At 41.0% G+C, this 19,529-nt stretch overlaps 1 protein-coding gene across 1 annotated transcript in view; it reads left to right on the top strand.

Annotated features, from left to right (window-relative positions):
• OXSR1 (oxidative stress responsive kinase 1) overlaps positions 1-19,529 on the top strand; it is a 105,035-nt gene that overhangs the window by 40,942 nt on the left and 44,564 nt on the right. Inside the window, 2 exon segments of the mRNA XM_043595740.1 lie at positions 1,012-1,153; positions 14,834-14,889. Of these exon segments, the coding sequence (XP_043451675.1) occupies positions 1,012-1,153; positions 14,834-14,889 (198 nt within the window).

Raw genomic sequence — 19,529 nt, 5'->3', positions numbered from 1 at the left:
TTATCTTCTCTGTTTTCTTTTTCATCCGGGGCTTATGCCTGTTTTATCAAGTGTATGGAGTTCATGGATTTCAAGTGGGAGCTGAAGTAAATGTGTGTTCTATCCTCCCATGTTTTGGAGGATCCCATCTAGACGCTGCTTTCCGTCTATTTGGAAGTACATTTTTTGCTTGTTAAGTGTGTGAAATAAAAGCACCCACCAGAGCAAGTTTTCAACATAAGTTTGTGTTTCAATTTTAGCCTTGATCATTCAGGTCTTGTGCCAAGAAATGGAAATCTAATCTTTTCTGCGCAGTTTATGTTATATTCTACTTCTTGGCACAATTTCTAATATTAAAGATTGTTTCGTTTGGGTTCTGGGATCTTTATGGGCCATTGCACTACCAGAAATCTTAGTAATCTTCAGCAGACTTTTTATTATAATTATGTATGGCAGTCAAGATTCTGTGATTTTAATTATTTAGAGAGAACTGCCGTTTTTTTTCCTTTCATTTTTTTCCTTGCCTTACTTATTATTTATTAAACTGAAAATTAATTTTAACCCACATGTGACCCTGACTTTCCAGGTATTTCTTCTGTAATCTGACCTGTGTTGCAATCGTATTTTTATATGTTTAATCGTACAGCGTTGCATAGTCTGATCCAGTGTCGGAAACTTAAATTCGTTCGTGGTATTTCATACTAATGCGTTAATAGATGGGTAAGGTTTAGCTAGGGATTCTTCAGACGTGGTTAAAAATCCTCTACCACCTTTTCCAAATTCTTATTAAAAAGTCTAAAGGAAATGCTGGTGTAACACTGCTATTTGGGTAGTAGGCTGCTTTTCTGTTTTAGATTAAAATGGAGAGGAAGTTATTAATTTTAAACTTCTGTATTTCCTTGTGTTTGCTTTTTTTTCCTTTCCTATACAATCAAGTTTGTGAAAAGGTTTACATTGGTTTGATTTCAAAATGGCTTTGAGTTGTATGACATGAGTCAAAAGTTTATGGCAAATTTTGTCTTCGGTTTTTAGGTTCTGTTCTCGATATTATTAAGCACATTGTGGCAAAGGGGGAGCACAAAAGTGGAGTCCTAGACGAAGCTACCATTGCTACAATACTTAGAGAAGTGCTGGAAGGGTTGGAATACCTGCATAAAAACGGACAGATTCACAGGTATGTAAACGACAACACTCTTCTCTTGGGGAAGGTGCAGTGACAGTCGTGCCGTCTCATTTTGTTGAGGCCATTCCCCATTCTTCTGCAGAATTCATAACCTCTGAATGTTGTCATGGCTCTTGGAATCGCGAGTTTCAGCCAGCACATTGTGGTTCGGGTTTTAATTACACAGCTAGCAAGGATTGAAAACGTAAAGATTTTAGTTAAATCGGGAAATACAAAAACAGGAAAAATTCATAATTTCCTGTCGGGAGGCAATCATTGTAATCACTGATCATGTTTTGTAATATTTCTTTCTAGTTTCTTTTATGTGCTCACAAGATACTTAAAATTATATTTCTAGTTTTGTCTGTTGCTTCTTACTGTGTTTTTTTAATATTTTGTCTTGAGTGTTTTCTCAAATTATTAAAAGCTCTTTGTAAAATAACTTCTTAAAGCTTTTTTTTTTTTTTTAAATGTAAAAAGCTATGTATCATTTTATGGTCCAAGTATTCCTGGCCATCTCTATTCATTCCCTGGGTACAGATAAGAAGAATCCAAATGATGATGGTTTACTGTGTTACTCAAATCTGTTTAATCCCTGGATTTGGTTTTCCTTCATATCAGACTTTTTTTTGGCACGGTGGGGCGGGGGTGGTCATTCTCAAGGATAATTTCACTGGATATAAGAATTTGCTGTTCGCGTCGGGCTCTGGGCTGATGGCTCAGAGCCTGGAGCCTGTTTCCGATTCTGTGTCTCCCTCTCTCTGCCCCTCCCCCGTTCATGCTCTGTCTCTCTCTCTCTGTCTCAAAAGTAAATAAATGTTGAAAAAAAAAAAAAAAGAATTTGCTGTTGACTGTGCTTTTCCTCCAGCAATTGAAAAAGGTGCTCTACCACTTAATTCTGGCCTCCGTGGTTTCAGATCAGAAGTCTGTCATTTGAATTAGTGTTCTATGACGTTGTTTTTGTCTGGCTGCTTTCAAGATTTTTTTCTTTGGTTTTCTGAAGTTTAATTATGACGTCTTGGTGTGAACTTCTTTAGGTATATTCTGTTTGGGGTTCCCAAACTCCTTGAATCTGTAGGATGTTGTCTTTCACCAAGTCTGGGAAGTTTTCAGCAGTCATACCTTTGGGTAGTGTTTTAATCCATTTTTTTTTTTCCGCCTCTTTTTCTGGGACTCTGATAATACAAAAGGTAGCTGTTTTGTTATTGTACTAGAAGCCCTGAGGCTCAGTTCAGGTTTGGTCATCGTATTTGTTTCCTCTGTTAAGACTGAGTGGATTCTATTGATGTGTTCTCAAGTTCTGATTCTGTCCTCTGCATTCTACTATAGAACCCATTGAGTATTTCAGTTATTATAGTCTTTTAGATAATCTGATTCTTTTTCTTTTTATCACTTTTGTTTCTTTGCTGAGATTTTCTGTTTTTCCTTTGTTTTGATAGTCCCAAATTGCATGTGGAAGCATTTTTATAATGGCTGCTTTACAATTCTTGGCATATAATTAATTCCAAGATCTGATTCGTCTCGGTGTTGATGTCAGTTGTCTTCTCTTATTGAAGTTCTTCCTGGTCCTTGGTATGATGAGTGATTTTTAAATTGTACCCTGGATATCTTGCATATCATGTTAGGAGACTCTTGATCCCATTTAAATATATATCTTAGCAGGTGTTTGCCCTGTTGAGGTTTAGAACATAAGACCTAGTCTACTTTTGTGGGCTGTAGTTCCAATGACAGTTTGATTTTTAGAGCCATTACAGTGCTGTTCTGGTTTGCTTTGTTCACCCGGCACTGCTGGGGCTCTCTGCTCAATCCTGCTGATGCCACCATTGAGAGCAGAGTAGAATGCCCCAGGCCTGATGCTGCTAGGTGGAAGGTGGAAGATGGATGCCGTCCCTGTGGGTCTGTGAGCACTTTTGGGGGCCCATCCTGTGGCCCACGCCACGTGGTGCCAGTGGGGCTCCCATTCGTTCTCTGTTAGTATTGCCTGTGGGGATGAAGGCATTTCCCTGGGCCACCTTTTGCTGCTGGGTAGAGAGTTGGAAGACACTGGGTCTGGGTTGTCCTTTGCCGCTGTGTGAAGTGCCAGGAAGTGCTGGGCCCAGGTTGCTCTCTACAGCCGGCTACTGGGCCAAGAGATGCTGGCTGGGCTGTTGGTGCTACTGGGGTGGGCAGTATGGGCCTACCTGCTGCCGTGGGTGTGGGGCAGAGGATGGGGTTTCCCATTTGGTCTTCGCTTAAAACCTCTGGTTCCGGCACAGTGGGCCAGCCTGTGACTCCAGCTGTGGGTCCTTTGCTAGGTCTGTGCTAGGCTGCCCCTTGTCTGCTCCTTTGGCCCCAGAGAGCAGGCGTGGAGGATTTTTAAAATTTTTGTTTTGTTCGTTTGTTTGTCGTGTATGCCTGTTCATAGTTCTGGGTTGAGAGACTTTCTAGTGCCCGGTCCAGGATATGTGAGACTAAAAGAAAACTCAGAGAAGTCGTATAGTGCTCTTTAAAAAATGGACTTGGGTTCGTTGTAAATGTTTATAGCAAACTCTAGGGCAGCCACTAAAAAATGAAAAAAGAATTGATATGCTAAGAGAGGAGAGAAAAATGGGATCATGTAAAATGCTCGATTAAAATAAAGGCAGAAAAAAGGCGGGAGACACAAGATTGTAATCTTAAAAATCACCTCCCTTTAAGGAACTAGAAAAGAAAGTTAAGAACAAACTAAACCCAAAGTTAGCAGAAGGAAGTAAATTTTAAAAGATCAGAATGGGAATACATGAAATACAGATTTTTTTTTGGATGTGACACCAATAGCAAAGGCAGGAAAAGAAAAATTAAACAAGTGGGATTATACCAAACTCAAAAGCTTCTTCACAGCAAAGGAAACCATCAACAAAATAAAAAGGCAACCCATGGAACGGGAGAAAATATGTGCAATCCACGTGTTCTGATAAGGGGTTAATATCCAAAATATACAAGGAATTTGTACAACTCAGAGACAGAAACTCCCAAATAACCTAATTTCAAATGGGCAAAGGCTCCAAATAGACATTTTCCCAAAAACGATCTATTTCCCTAATCCTCAGGGAAATACAGTCAAAACCACAGTAAGATATCATCGCATATCTGTTAGGATATCTGTTTTCAAAAAGACAGGAGATAACAGATCCTGGATGAGGATGTAGAGAAAAGGGAACCTTTTTGTACACTGATGGTGGCAACATAAACTGATACAGCCACCATGGGAAACAGTATGGAGGTTCCTCAAAAAAATTAAAAATAGAATTACCATATGATCCTGTAATTCCAGTGCTGGGTATATAGTCAAAGAAAGTGAAGTCATCATCTCAGAGCCAAGCTGTGGAAATAACCTAAGTGTCCATCAGTGGATGAATGGATAAAGATGTGGTATATGTACAGTGGATTATTATTTAGCCATTAAAAAAAAAGAAAGCAGGAAACGCTGTGGTTTGCAACAATATGGATGAACCTGGAAGGCACTATGCTAAGTGAATTAGGCCAGAAAGAGAAAGACAAATAACTGCCTGGTATCACTTGTATGTAGAAGCTAAAGAAAAGAAAAGTTGAACTAGAAACGGAGAGTGGAAAAGTGGCTGCTGGGGTGGGGAGTGCGGGTGGGATAGGGGAAATAGGGAGAGATTGGTAAAAGAATACAAACTCAGTTATGAGTAAGTTTTGCTAAGAGAGTAGAATTTAAGTGTTCTCACCAAAAAAAAAAAAAAAAAAAAAAAAACAAAAAGTAAACATATAAGGTAACAGGTATGTTAATTATCTTGGTGGGAAGAAGCCTTTCCCAGTGTGTGTCCATACATCAAACGAGCACATTGTACACTTTAAATATCTTACAATTTTATTCGTCAGTGATATCTCAACTTTTATTAAAATTTTTTTAAATATATTTATTTGCTTTTGGGAGAGCACTAGCGGGGGAGGGGGACAGAGAGGGGGACAGAGGATCCGAAGTGGTACCTGCACTGACAGACTGACAGTGAGCCCGATGCAGGCCTCGAACCCACGACCTGCGAGATCATGACCTGAAGTGAAGTTGGACGCTCAGCCTACTGAGCCATCCAAGTGCCCCATACCTCAATTTTTTAAAGCTCGCCTACTTAACCCTAATCTCTCAGCAAATAGATAAACAAAGGCCCAGAAAAGTAACTGATCAAAGGTCAGACAACTATCAAGTTCTAAAACTGAGGCTTTAAGGAATGAATCAGAATAGGGAGGGAAAAAAGCAAGTAATCTCCTCACCCCCACATGGACACACATACAGACCTTTAATTAAGTTATTCTGATAATAGCACCATTTAAAAAAAATTAACCTATATAGGGGCGCCTGGGTGGGTCAGTCAGTTAAGCATCCGACTTAGGCTGAGGTCATGATCTCACAGTTTGTGAGTTAGAGTCCCGCGTCAGGCTCTGTGCTGACCGCTTGGAGCCTGGAGCCTGCTTCGGATTCTGGGTCTCCCCCTCTCTCTGCATCTCCCCTGCTCACGCTCTGTCTCTCAAAAATAAATACATGTAAAAAAAATTTTTTTTTAAACATCTACCAATGCAATCAGCCATTTATAAAAGTATCCTACTCTACATAAAAATGAATAATGCTTTCTAGCTGTCTAAATTTTCCAACCAGCTTAAGTCTTATAAAGAAAAATGAACTCTTTTTATGGTTATGAAGAACAGTTGACTGAAAGGAATAATATATAAACCAGACATCTTGGAAGCATTGAAGGTATATTCTTAAGACAGTAGGGTTTTTCGTTTAAAATTGTATCCTGTCATTTTGTTCCTAGTTACAATAATGGGTTAACAGATGACTGAAAAGGGCATGACCAAAGAGTAAAGCTTTGGGACTGTATTTCCTGCACTGGCAAGAGGAAAAGGTGGCCTGAAAAACAGGATTCCTAACCGCTGGATAGCGGTAACCCTATGAATATATACCTTAATGCTCTCGATGAACAGAATTCAGTTAATACCTCAGTTCCGATTTCATGTTCATCAGTCTTCTAGGGGGGAAAAAAATGCCAGAAACTGCTACTTGGCCCCCAGTGGGTCTCCTCTTCTTTTCAAAGAAAAAAAGCATAAAAGGTAACATTTTTACTGGGCGTATGACCATCCAGAAGAAAGGCAACACTTCATAGGCTATCATGCAGGTCAGATACACCTGTGAATGAATTTCTAGCCACTGTGGTGAGAACAAAAATGTATACTACTTCAAAGTTGTTCCCTTAGCAGGTTTTCTCACCGCCACCCCCCCACCCCCCCCCCCCCCCCACCCCGCCACCGCCCCGGCCCTATTGGCATGTGGGTTGGATAGTGCATTGTTGCAGGGGCTGAACTCTGTGTTGTAGGACATATTAAGCAACATTCCTGACTCCTACCCATTACATGCCAGCAGCACCCCCCTCATCCCCCACACCCAGTGTGACAACCCAGGATGTCTCCAGACATTGCCAAATGTCCTGAGAACCACTGCTAACAGAAAGTGGCATAACCTCTGTTTCCCCTTTCCTTCCTTCCCCTGAAGTGTGGATGTGGTGGTAAGCCATCCTGAGCTATGTAGCAAGAACTTAGGGGGAAGATAAAGCAATAACATAGAAGGAGCCTGACTCCCTGATTCTACGGAGTCACCTTACTGGACTGATGTCACTTATGGATAGACTGTTCTCTGAGAGGAAAAAGCCCATCTTCTATCACCATGTAGACCATCAGGGATTGACAAACACAGCCTGACGCCTGTTTTTTGTAAAAGCAACAGCAGGACAGCCACGCCCATTCATTTATTGGTTGTCCGTGGCTGCTTTAGCACTATGAAAACAAAGTAGTGGTGACAGAGAACATCTGGCCCACAGAGCCTAAAACGTGTACTCCCTGGGCCTTTAAGAAAGTGTTTGTTGACCTCGGGCGTAGATAGCAATACTGTGCATTCACTGAAGCTCGTGTGCTGTATGGTATCCTAAGTGCGTCATCTGCATTAATTATCTCATTGAATCTTTACAGTCACGGTTGCTTTACGAGGTAGTTAATTCCATCCCCATTTTACTGAGGAGGAAACCGAGGCAGAGAGGTGAGTAGTTAGCTAAAAGTCCCCCACCTAGTGACATAGCTGGGACTTGAATTTAGGCCAGTGGGCTCCCACAACCTGCTGGGAAAGAAAGAGCGCACTAATCTATGAAGCTGGGTACACAGTGGTTCAATGTCAGTTAGTGTTTTTTAGTCACTAACTCAGTAGAATTTAGTTCTGCCACTGAGGTTATTTGCTTTAAATATATACTATGTGCTATCTCTTTTTATTTAATATATCCAGTGCCTATTTTAAAAGTCAAAGTCTTCACTTCAGAGCACAGTATATCCTTTTTCCTAAAACTTTACGTATACAGACTTTATCTAATTAATAGGAAATTAACCCAAAATACACACTGACATACACACTAAGGTCACTGTCTCTTTTAGAAAGCAACGAAGAGATTCACATCAAGTTCAGGCACCAATTCAGTCTCTGCTCGTTTTGTATGACCGTAACATCTACTCTGAGTATATACATATATATCAGCTCTCATTTAGCTAAATGAGTAAAAGAGACAGAAAAAAATACTGGGAGAAATAATGGCCCCCAACTTCCAAACCGTGAACCATGGTGAAGACAAATACAAAGAAATCTATAAGCAGACACGTTATAATTACACCGTTGAAATGCAAGCACAGAGTATCTTGGCAGCAGCAAGAGGAAAACAGCCCATCACGTAGGGGGCGTAGTGCTGTAGGATGAACGTTTCCGATTCTTCAAGGATCCATGTGTTGAAACTGATCACCATTGTGGTGGTGTTTGGAGGTGGGGCCTTGGGAATGTGATTAAGTCATAAGGGTGGTGCCCTCATGAAAGGGATTATTGTCCTTACAAAAGAGACCCCAGAGAACTCCCTGGCTCCTTTTGCCACGTGAAGACAAAGTGAAAAGATGGTCACCTGTGGTTAAAAGGTGGAGGCGGGTCAGTAATGTCACCTCCACACCGAGAAGTCACTTTGAGAATGAAAAACGTCGAAAGTCACTCCGTACCATTTACAGAGTTTTACTGGGGGTAACTTCCTGACAGGGGGATTGCATGAACTTGACGATCCAAGCAGCTGTGGCCGCTATTGTCTGCCTCCATTCACCTCCCAGTCCACATCTTCACCCCCAGTTTTTATACCGTGAGGGGCATGGGGGTGATGTCAAGGGGTAGATATCTAAAGTGGCACCTCTGTGTGTGTCACTTTAGGGAAGGTCAGCACGAGCCTTCCTGCATCTGGTCAGGGCATGCATTAACCTCCATGGGGACTGGAACACGTGGCCCCGAGGGAGGCCATTGTGCGGGCGTGGACAAAATGGAGGGCCAAAGATGGAGTCAGTGTTGTCAGCACTCCTACACCTATGAACCAGGAGGAAGAGGACCCTCACCAGACACTGCCTTGATCTTGGACTTCCCAGCCCCCAGAACTGTGAGAAATAAACGTTGGTTAAGTTACCCAGGCTGTGGTATTTTTGTTGTAGCAGCTTGAACAGAACAAGCTAAGACAGAGAGCTTCAGTATGACTGAGAGCTGACTTCCTGTCAGAACAATGGAAACCAGAGGTTCGTGAGAAGGAGCCCTGGAATCCAGTGACCCTTTCAGGATTGTTATCTTTCTGGTGAATTATTCCTTTTTAAAAAAATAATATAATGACCCTCTTTATTCCTAGAAATGCTTTTGTATTAAAGACAATTACATCTTATTTTAATATAGCTATGCTAGTTTACTTTTGTTAAGGGTATCTTTCACTGTGGCTCATTCTTTCCAGGCTCCTGGTTTTATGCAAGGGTCTCAGTTGTACTCTCAACCTGAAACCGGTCCAGGACCATTTTAAAATCCGAGATTCCCAGCCATTTGGGGCAGCTTGCCTTCTCTCTCTCAAGGCTTACTGCTCTGGCTCTTAAGTGTTCCTTTCATTTCTGAAACTTGAGGATTTCATTTTAGTTCATGTTCAGCAGTGTGACAATTTCCCTTCCTAATGTATCCAGCATTTCTTTGTTTGTGTAGCAGGGGAATGGTGGGTTTTGCAGCAAAGGCCCGGGCAGTAGTGACGAAAGACTGTTTGCCATACATATTTTGCCATGTTGCTGGAATGGATTCTTTATCTTCACACTTTGAAACAGAGATTCTCGACCTTGGCTACATACTGGAATCACCTGGGAAACTTTAATAAGTACTGATTCCTGGATCCATTGCAAGAAGTCCATTCGGTTGGTCTGAGATGAGGCATTGGCATTGGGAGTTAAAAAAAATATTTTTTAATGTTTTATTTATTTTTGAGACAGAGAGAGAGAGAACGAGTAGGGGAGAGGCAGAGAGAGAGGGAGACACAGAATCCGCAAAGCCGGCTCCCGGCTCTGAGCTCTCAGCACAGATCCTGACATCCTGACTCGGGGCTCAAACTCATGAACCACAAGATCATGACCTGAGCCGAAGTCCACACTTAACCGACTGAGCCACACAGGTGCCCCAGCATTGGGACCTTTAAAAGCTCCCCAGGTGATTGTGATGTGCAGCGAAGACTGAGAACCACTGCTTAAACTTGAGCAGCAACCACTCTGAGCTGTGAGCTACTGTGAGATTTCAGCAGGCTTGAGAGAAGGCGGCCTTCCTGGGGGACAGCTGAACCTATGTAGTAGTTTTTGCCGCTTCTCATCTTTATTTTGGGTACATTTGTGGTTTAGACTGGTGGATCGGGTCAAATAATTTTCCTCCATCTTCACTGTGTTTAGAGGTTTTAACTAGGGTGAACAGGTCTCTAAATTAGATTTAAACTTTTCTCTCTGTATCTACCTGCTCCAATATTTTCCCCGTTAAAGAGGTTTGCCCCAGCAGAAATGTTGGCTAGTCAGTTTAAGATGCTTAGGGCGCCTGGGTGGCTTAGTCGGTTAAGTGTCTGACTTCGCCTCAGGTCATGATCTCATGGTTCCTGAGTTCGAGAGCCCCTCGTCGGGCTCCCTGCTGACAGCTCGGAGCCTGGAGCCTGCTTCGGATTCTGTGTCTCCCTCTCTCTCTTTGCCCCTCCCCCGCTCACACTCTGTCTGTCTGTCTGTCTGTCTCTCTCTCTGAAAAATAAACATTAAAAAAAAAAGATGCTTAAAATGTAGTGTATTTTCCAGCTTTCATTTTGATTCTTTGCTTCTCTTGACCTTTTTTGAGTTTTCCACAAACTATGCCTGTTGATGAGTCATAAACATGTTTCGGGCAGTAACTTTTGCTGTCTGCTAATGAAAGAGTCAAGCATGTCTATGATATTCCTTTTAATTTTACAAGGAATTTGTCACTTTGGTACAGTAGTGACATGTGAGAAATGGCATTAACCTGTGAAAATACTCACTGTTCTTTCTTATTTCTCTCTATGATATTCCCTTTATTTTTTTAACATTTTTTTTTAAAAGGGGCTCCTTATGAAAAATATGACATTCCTTCTAATTTTACAAGGAATTTGTCACTTTGGTGCAATAGTGACATGTGAGAAATGGCCTTAAGCTGTGAAAAACAAAACTCACTGTTGTTTTTTATTTAAGAATGGATGGTGGGTTTAACTGCTGGGGCTGCTGGGTTGCTTGGATTTTGTGGCAGAGTAAGAAAGGTTGTTTTCTTAAGGCCTTTATGGATTTCCAGGTATTTAGTTACAAATCTTTTTCTTGGAAGGTCAGTTGCCCTGTTGCCCATGAGGACAGACTGGTATGTTTGATTGTCCAGTGAGCCATTTGGCCTCATGATTTTCTCCTGCTTTTACTCCTGGAAGCTGTTCTGCACACTGCACTTTGGTTTCAAATGGGAAGCATGAAACTGATTATCTGAGGAGCTGATCGGGAAAAGGAGTCACCCTAAGTGCAGGCTCTACTGAAAATAGATTATTGTCTCTTCACTTCCCAAAAAACAAAAACTTGTATAAAACATTATTTGAATAGGTAACACATGTATGTGTCTTAAATATTCAAAAAAGCACAAAATGGTATATGATTAAAAAAAAAAAAAAAAGTCCTGTACTGAATCATATTGATACTATGTACCTTGATGTCATATGATAAAAATGGCACTTCACTTCTGTGGTTTTCCTTCCAAAAATTCGTAACGCCAGTCTGATCATGAGGCAGATTCCATTAGAGGGGCATCCTACAAAATACTTGACCATTATTCCTCAAAGCTGTCAAGGTCATCAAAAACAAGGAAAGTCAAAGAAACTGTCATAGACAAGCAGAACCTAAGGAGACATAACTGATTTAATGTGGAATCCTGAATGGGATCCCGGGACCGAAAAGGGACATTAGGTAAAAACTTTAAAAAATCTGAGTAAGTTGTGGACTTTAATAATCATGCATCAGTACTGGTCTCGTTAAATGTGCTAAAAGTACCGGACTGATGTAAGACGTTAGCAATGGGGGAAACTAAGTGTAAGGCATGTGGGAATGCCTCTGCACTGTCTTCTCAATTTCTTTGTAAATCTAAAATGGTTCTAAAAAATAAAGTTGTTTTTTTTTTTAAATAAAGTATTTTTTTCAAAAGTCTTCCTCCTTCCCTGAACCTCTGGTATCCTGGTCTAAATGGAACCATTTCTTGCCATTTTCTTGTGACTCCTTTGAGAGAGATTTTATGCCAATATAAACATATGTATATCCCTCTTTTTTTTTTTTCTTAAAAAAGAAGACAATGGAAACATACATACATAGTATTATTTCACTTAAGGATATATTTGGTGATGTTTCCATATTCGTATGTTCATTGCTATTCATAGTATTTCATTGCATAGATATACCACAATTTGGTCTCCCGTTGTTGGATAGTTAGGTTGTCTTGTTTGACTGCAGTGTATTACTTTGTAACCCTAACATTTGGAACAGAGTTAGGAGGTGGAAATTGGGGTTTGAGACGGTGAAAAGGAAACAGTCAAGTTTTATTTTGGTATTTAGTTGGATTTATTTATTTACTCATTTATTCATTCATTCATTTAATACTTCCACTTATCTCCAGAGGAGTATTTAAGGAAATTGTCTCCTTAGTTATTTAAATATATTCGGTAAATATCTGGGAGGTGTCTCCTGTTTGCTAATCATAATGCTAGTAAGTAAGTAAGTGCAGGTGATGTAGAAATCTATTAAGGTACAGGTCCAGATCTTAGCTCGTGCTGAAAGAGGCAGCCCGAAGATTATGATCACATTTCTGTAGTCTGGGCTAATGCTGTGTTACAGCCTGCTGCAAAAATACAGAGGAGGAAGTGACTAAAGTATACATTTTTTGAGTTTTAGATGTCATTCCAGATGAACTCAGAAAAGGGAGTTAAAAATTGGTGGTTGACTTGGATGGTTTTTGTCACCAAGGGAAGGGAAGGTCTTCAGTTTTCTCCTATTCATAGTATCTGGAGTCAGAGACTTTATGTTTATAGAGTAGACTTAGCTGGGCTCTACTCTGGGTCAGCTCTGGGAGAAGGCTGTGTAAATTGCTTGTAGAGTAGACTGAGCTGGAGTCTAAGTCAGCTCTGGGAGAATGCCGTGTGAATTGCGTGGATGTATGAATAGTGCAGAGTACTCAGCAGCGTGATTGCCTCATGCGTCAGTACGCATTCAGGAAAAGTGTTGCATGTTGTGGTATGGTGAAGCTGATACACACAGTTGTGAAATTGTTGATTAAAAACAATTTTTTTAATGTTTATTTTTGAGAGAGAGAGGGACAGCACGAGTGGAGGAGGCGTAGAGAGAAAGGGGGACACAGAATCCGAAGCAGGCTCCAGGCTCTGAGCTGTCACACAGAGCCCGACACGGGGCTCGAAGCCACGAACCATGAGATCATGAACTGAACCGAAGTCGGATGCTTAACCAACTCAGCCACCCAGGCGCCCCTTGAATTTTTTTTTTTTTTTTTTTTTTTTTGAGGAATGGTTATGATCTAAAGATAAGAGATAAGACAGGAATAGGAAAAGGATGAAGTGTTGTGCTTTTCGCTGGTTCCTCTTCATGACAAAGCCTTCCTCCATGAGCTAGCCTTGCTTTTTCTTGTCTAGCCTCAAAGACTGGCTCTCTGTATATTTATTTTTAATTACAAAATAAATACCTGATCACATTTCCACAAGATATTCAACACTGTTTGCCTTGATTCCAAACCCATTCCTCTCCACAGAAGGAAACATTCATTACTCTCCATTTGGAATAGATGTAAAGTGTGTGTGTGTGTGTGTGTGTGTGTGTGTGTGTATAACATTAATGATGCCCTACAAAATGCGCTGTCCTCTCATTTGATTTGTTCATTTAGTAGTATGTGTTAGAGGGTATTTCAAGTCAAACCATGTTGACTGACCTTATTCCATTTTATGGCCGTAACAAAATTAGTTCAACCTTTCTGCTATTGTTGGCCTTCCAGGTTGTTATCATTTTTGGTTTATTATTACGAACAATGCTGCAGTGACGTCCTTGTTTGTACACGGGTGGGGGTTTCTCTGGGTTATCAAGAAGTGGATTTGCTACAACTCAGGATTTGAGGATTTTAAATTTTGCCAGACATCGCTAACACATTGTTGTATGAGAAAAACAAGTTGTAGCTTTGAATGGATAGTGTAGTATCATTTATGTTGGAAGAAAAGCCGAGGTAGGTCACAGGGACATATTGTATTGACTAGACTGGTAATAGTTGAAAACTGTGAAGAAAGTTCTAGACTTGAGAATGGTGGGTAGAGGGACTTTGGGCTCTTCGGTGATATTTAGGTTTTTATAATAAGAATGTGTGCATGTGTACTATTTGAGTTACAAATAGTTACCGATTAAAAATATAAAGATGTTTGAATGATTAATATCTATCTTTATGTCTCAGGCGTAGGATAGTCCCTGTTTTTAACCACATACCATTTACAGTTTTTGAGAGGTGCCTCAGATGGCTCAGTCGGTTAAATGTTTGACTCTTGATTTCAGCTCAGGTCATGATCCTAGGGATCGAGCCCCTTACCGAGCTCTTGTGCTGAGCATGGAGCCTGTTTGAGATTCTCTCTCTGTCCCTCTACCCTGCTTGTGCACTCGCTCTCTCAAAAAATAAAACATAAAAAAATAAAAATTTTGACCATGTATTATGTTGTGGAAAAAAAATCATTATATTTTAGGGTGCCTGGGTGGCTCAGTGGTTAAGTGTCCAACTCTTGGTTTCGGCTCAGGTCATTATGTCAGGTTTTGTGAGTTTGAGCCCTGCATCGGGCTCTGCACTGACAGTGACTTGCGCTGACTTGGAATTCTCTCTCCCCGCTCTCTGTCTGCCCCTACCCTGCTCGTGTTCGCTCTCTCTCAAAATGAATGAACTGAAAAAAATTTTCTTTTAATCAATATATTTCAAAAAGTAGAATTAGGTGACAGTAGGTGAGGGTTGCATTCTTTGGCCACCGTTATTCCAAACAAGTATTTAATCGTGTTGGGTCTTCTAGATTTTATCCTAAAAAGTTATTTGTTATTGTAGCTTTCTTTATAATATTTAGATTCTGGTACAAGTGACTAAAATTTTAAAAATCATTTACTATTGGCCTTAACACCCTTTAATGTAAAATAGAGAATTTACTGCCAGTGTTGTGTGAATACAGTAAACAGTTGCTTAAATTATGTGACTCCAAAGAATAGGTGTTTTTTAATATGTAACTTTTTAATTTTTTTTTTTCCTTAAAGAGATGTGAAAGCTGGAAATATTCTTCTTGGAGAAGATGGCTCAGTACAGATTGCAGGTAATGATTAGTTTTTCTTTTAATTTTGATTTAATGGTCAGTAGAACCACCTTACTTATCTTGGATGTTTTCAGAGCCAGTTTTCTCTTCTGTTTCCTGGACTGTCCCTAGTCAAGCAGCCTATGTTGTCGATCCCTGCTTACTCTCAAGATACCCTCTACCACTCATCCTGCAGTTTTGATCTTAGACATTTTTTGTCCATTATTCATTACCTTCCAGTTATCACTCCTTACCCGCAGAGAGTCATCTTTGATGGGTTCTTCCAGCATCCTGTGCTTTCCTTTGAGGGAGAGGTAGTCAAGAGACCTCACTGTTTGTGAACTGATGTGCTATAGAGAAGTGATAGAGCGCTGCTTCTGTCCCGGGGTGATTGGGGTGTTTGCCAGTTAAGAAGAGGAATATGATTATAGACAGAGACAAATAGCATAGAAAAAAAAAAAAAAAGAAGAGGAATCTGAGAGGTGAAAGTGCACTTTTGGCAAATTCAGGGCTGAAGAGATAAGAGTTGGAGTCTAGGACCTGCCATCCTGGTAAAATACCCCTCCAGAGTGGCTGTACCACGGGATCGTCAAGCAAGCCGCTCATCGGGGTGTCCCACACTGCTGGGACAGTCAGGTGTTTGGCAGGAGAAAGATAATCACCCAGACCATAGATCATTTCTTCACCCTTAGAAGATAATTTAAGGGGCACCTGGGGGGCTCAGTCGGTTGAGCGTCCGACTTCAGCTCAGGTCATGATCTCACAGTCCGTCCGTGAGTTCAAGCCCCGCGTCGGGCTCTGTGCTGACAGCTCAGAGCCTGGAGCCCACTTTGGATTCCGTGTCTCCCCCTCTCTCTGCCCCTGCCCTGCTCATGCTCTGTCTTTCTCTGTCTCAAAAATAAATAAAAACATTTAAAAAAATTAAAAAAAGATAATTTAAGTGCACATCTTCCTTCATGTCCCAACCTAAGGAAATATTTTAACCAAGCCACATAACATAAAAGATTGATAAATTTGACTCCTTTAAAAATTCCCAGCTTCTCTTTATTGAAAGAAGAACAAATGGTTTATCATCATTAATAAACAAAAAGGCAAACCACAGAGTAGAAAAGATATTCGCAGCATGAATAACTGACAGAGGGCTTAGATTTAGAATACAGAAAGAACTCATTAAGAAAAAAAATTAGATAGAAAATGGGCAGAAGATTCCCAAATGAAGACATCAAAACATAAACGTAATAAAAGGTTTCAGGCTCACTAGTAATCAGGTAAATGCCTAGCACAGGCGTACTTGGAGATACTGTGGGTTTACTTCCAGACCACCACAATAAAGCAAATATTGCAAAATGGCAAGTCAAATGAATTTGTTGGTTTCCCAGAGTGTATAAAAGTTATGTTTACACGGTATTATAGTCTATTAAGTGGGCAATACAGTATTTCTGAAAAAACAATGTGCATACCTTAATTAGAAATACTTTATTGCTAAAACATGCTAACCGTCCTTTGAGCTTTCAGTGAGTCATAAAGTTTTTGCTGGTGGAGCGTCTGGCCTCCATGTCGATGGTTGCTGACTGATCAAGGGGGTGGCTGTAGCAGGGTCTTAAAAATAAGACAACAGTAACATTTGCTACAATTGACTCTTCTTTTCACAAACGATTTCTCTGTAGTATGCGATGCTGCTTTACCCACAGAAGAACTTCTTTCAGAGTTGGAGTCAGTCCTCTCAAACCTTGCTGCTGCCTCATCAACTGAGTTAACGTGATATTCTAAATCCTTTGTTGTCATTTCAACAGTCTTCACGGCACGTTTACCAGGAATAGATTCCATCTCAAGAAACCGTTTTCTTTGCTCATCCGTAAGAAGCAGTCCCTCACTGTTCAGGTTTTATCGTGAGATTGCTGTAATTCATCACATCTTCAGACTCCACTTTTAAGTCTAGTTCTCAGGCTGTTTCCATCACATCTGTAGGTACATCTTCCACTGAAGTCTTGAACCCCTCGAAGTCATCCATGAGTGTTGGAATCAACTTCTTCCAAATTCCTGTTCATGTTGATATTTTCACACCTTCCCATGAATCACAGATGTTCTTAATGGCATCTAGAATGGTGAATTCTTTCCAGAAGATTTTCAGTTTACTTTGCCCAGATCCCAGTAGAGGAATCCCTAGCCTTATACAATGTGTTTGTTAAATAATAAGACTTAAAGTCAGAATTAACTCCTTGATCCACGGGCTGCAGAATGGGTGTTGTGTTAGCAGGCACGAAAACAGTATTAATCTCGCTGTACGACTCCATTGCAGCTCTTGGGTGACCAGGTACGTTGTCGGTAAGCAGTACTGTTTTGAATGGCATCTTGTTTTCTGAGCAGTAGGTCTCAACAGTGGGCTTCAAATATTTAGTAAGCCATGTTGTAAGCAGATGTGCTGTCACCCACGCTTTGTTATTCTACTGTTCCAGCACAGGAAGGGTAGATTTAGCATCATTCTTAAGGGCCCTAGCAATTTGGGACTGGTAAATAAACATTGGTTTCAACTTAAAGTCACCAGCTGCATTGGCCCCTAACAAGAGTTAGCCTGTCCTTTGAGACTTTGAAGCCAGGCATTGAGTTGGTTCTAGCTAAAAAGTCCTAGGTGGCGTCTTCTTCCACAGGAAGGCTGTCTGGTCCGCATTGAAGATCTGTTGTTCAGGGTAGCCGCCTTTGTGAATTAACCTGCCTAGGTCTTCTGGTAACTCGTTACAGCTGCTGCATCAGCTCTTGCTGCTCCACCTTGCACTGGTACGTCCTAGAGACGGCTTCCTCCCTTAAGCCAACCTCGGCTGGCTTCAGACTTCTCTCTGCAGCTTCCTCACCCCTCTCGCCTCCCTAGAGTTGAAGAGAGTTAAGGCCTTGCTCCGGATAAGGCTTTGGTGTCAGGGAAGTTGTGGCTGGTTTGATTTTCTAGCCAGAGCACTAAAACTTTCTCCATGTCAGCAATAATTTCCTTCATAATTTTTCCTTTTCACTCACATCTTGGCTAACTGATGCAAAGAGGCCTAGCTTTTTGCCCATTTGGGCTTTCAACATGCCTTCCTTACTAAGCTTCATCATTTCTAGTTTTTGAGTGATTTAAAGTGAGAGACTGTGTGACTCTTCCTTTCACGTGAACACTTAGAGGCCCTTGTAGGGTTATTAATTGGCCTGATTGAAATATTGTTGTGCCTCAGGGAATAGGGAGGCCTGAGAGGAGAGGGAGAGAGATGGGGGAATGGCTGGTCAATGGAGCAGTCAGAACATACCCAACATGTATTGATTAAGCTCACCACCTTTTAAGGGCCTGGTTTGTGGCACCCCAACAATTGTAATCGTAACATCAAAAAAATCACTAATCACAGATCACCAGAGCAAATGCAGTGATGAATGAAAAACTTTGAAATATTGCAAGAATTATCAAAATGTGACACAGAGACCAGAAGTTAGCAAGTGTTAGAAAAATGGTGCCCGTAGACTTGCTGCATGCAGGGTTGCCATGGACCTTCAATTTCTAACAAACACAGTATCTGTGAAACATAGTACAGAGAAGCATTAAATAATAAGGTATGCCTGTCAGATGGTATTGGGATACCAAGTTATACTAGATGACCTGGCAAAAACATCTAACAGCACAGTGGTTAGTATCAGTGTAAAGCAAGGAAAAAAATCTCATATTCCAATAGTGGGAGAATAAATTAGTTCAAATACGCATACCCTAAAACTTTGGCTTCTAAAATTTTTTTTTTTTTAATGTTTATTTATTTTTGAGACAGAGAGAGACAGAGCATGAACAGGGGAGGGGCAGAGAGAGAGGGAGACACAGAATCGGAAACAGGCTCCAGGCTCTGAGCTGTCAGCACAGAGCCCGACGCGGGGCTTGAACTCACGGACCGTGAGATCATGACCTGAGCCGAAGTCAGACGCTTAGCCGACCGAGCCACCCAGGCGCCCCTAAAACTTTGACTTCTGGATGTATGGCGTGGAGAAGATTATGCTTACATGTGGCACAGTGTTCAAGAGCATTGAAAGTTTGAAACAGTCCCAATAACAGTTCTTTGTTAGTAGAACGGAGAAATAAATTATGGTTAACTTGTACATTGGAATACTGTATAGTGATGAATATGGATAGAATTACAACTGCATTTGAAAGCATTAATGATAAAAAGATAAGGTGAAAGAAAACAGTTGAAATAGAATATATGGCATGTGATTTCATTTATATAGGTTCAAAACCAGGCACAGTTATGCTGTGTTGTTCAGAGAGGCAAAACCAAGTGGTCAAAAACTAAAGAAGAGTGGATTCTGGGAAGGTGGTGGAATAGGAAACACCAGGAATCTCTCCACACCTAGGCAAAAACTGAACCAGCAGAATCTGTCTGATGTAACTACTGTATTTTACAATTCTGCAGTTCCTTGGAAGGCTTGCAAGCTCTAGGGGAAGGCTTGGAAGGTAAATTGCGGTTAATTTCAGTCCATTCCTATCCCCTACCCATCGGCCTCCTGGCAGGCAACTGCACACATGTTTTTGGAGCAACTGGCAGACAGCTTGTGTGACCCACAGTGGGCACAATGGACCCTGTCTTCTAAATATCATGGATCTGTGTTCTGATCACGGATCGCTGCTTCTGCTCACAGTGCTGCAGATAAAGAGG

This window comes from Prionailurus bengalensis, chromosome C2 (assembly GCF_016509475.1).
Source record: "Prionailurus bengalensis isolate Pbe53 chromosome C2, Fcat_Pben_1.1_paternal_pri, whole genome shotgun sequence".
In the NCBI taxonomy this organism is placed as follows: domain Eukaryota; kingdom Metazoa; phylum Chordata; class Mammalia; order Carnivora; family Felidae; genus Prionailurus; species Prionailurus bengalensis.
Note: the sequence above shows the minus strand (reverse complement) of the source record. Positions and strands in the feature narration are given on the sequence as shown.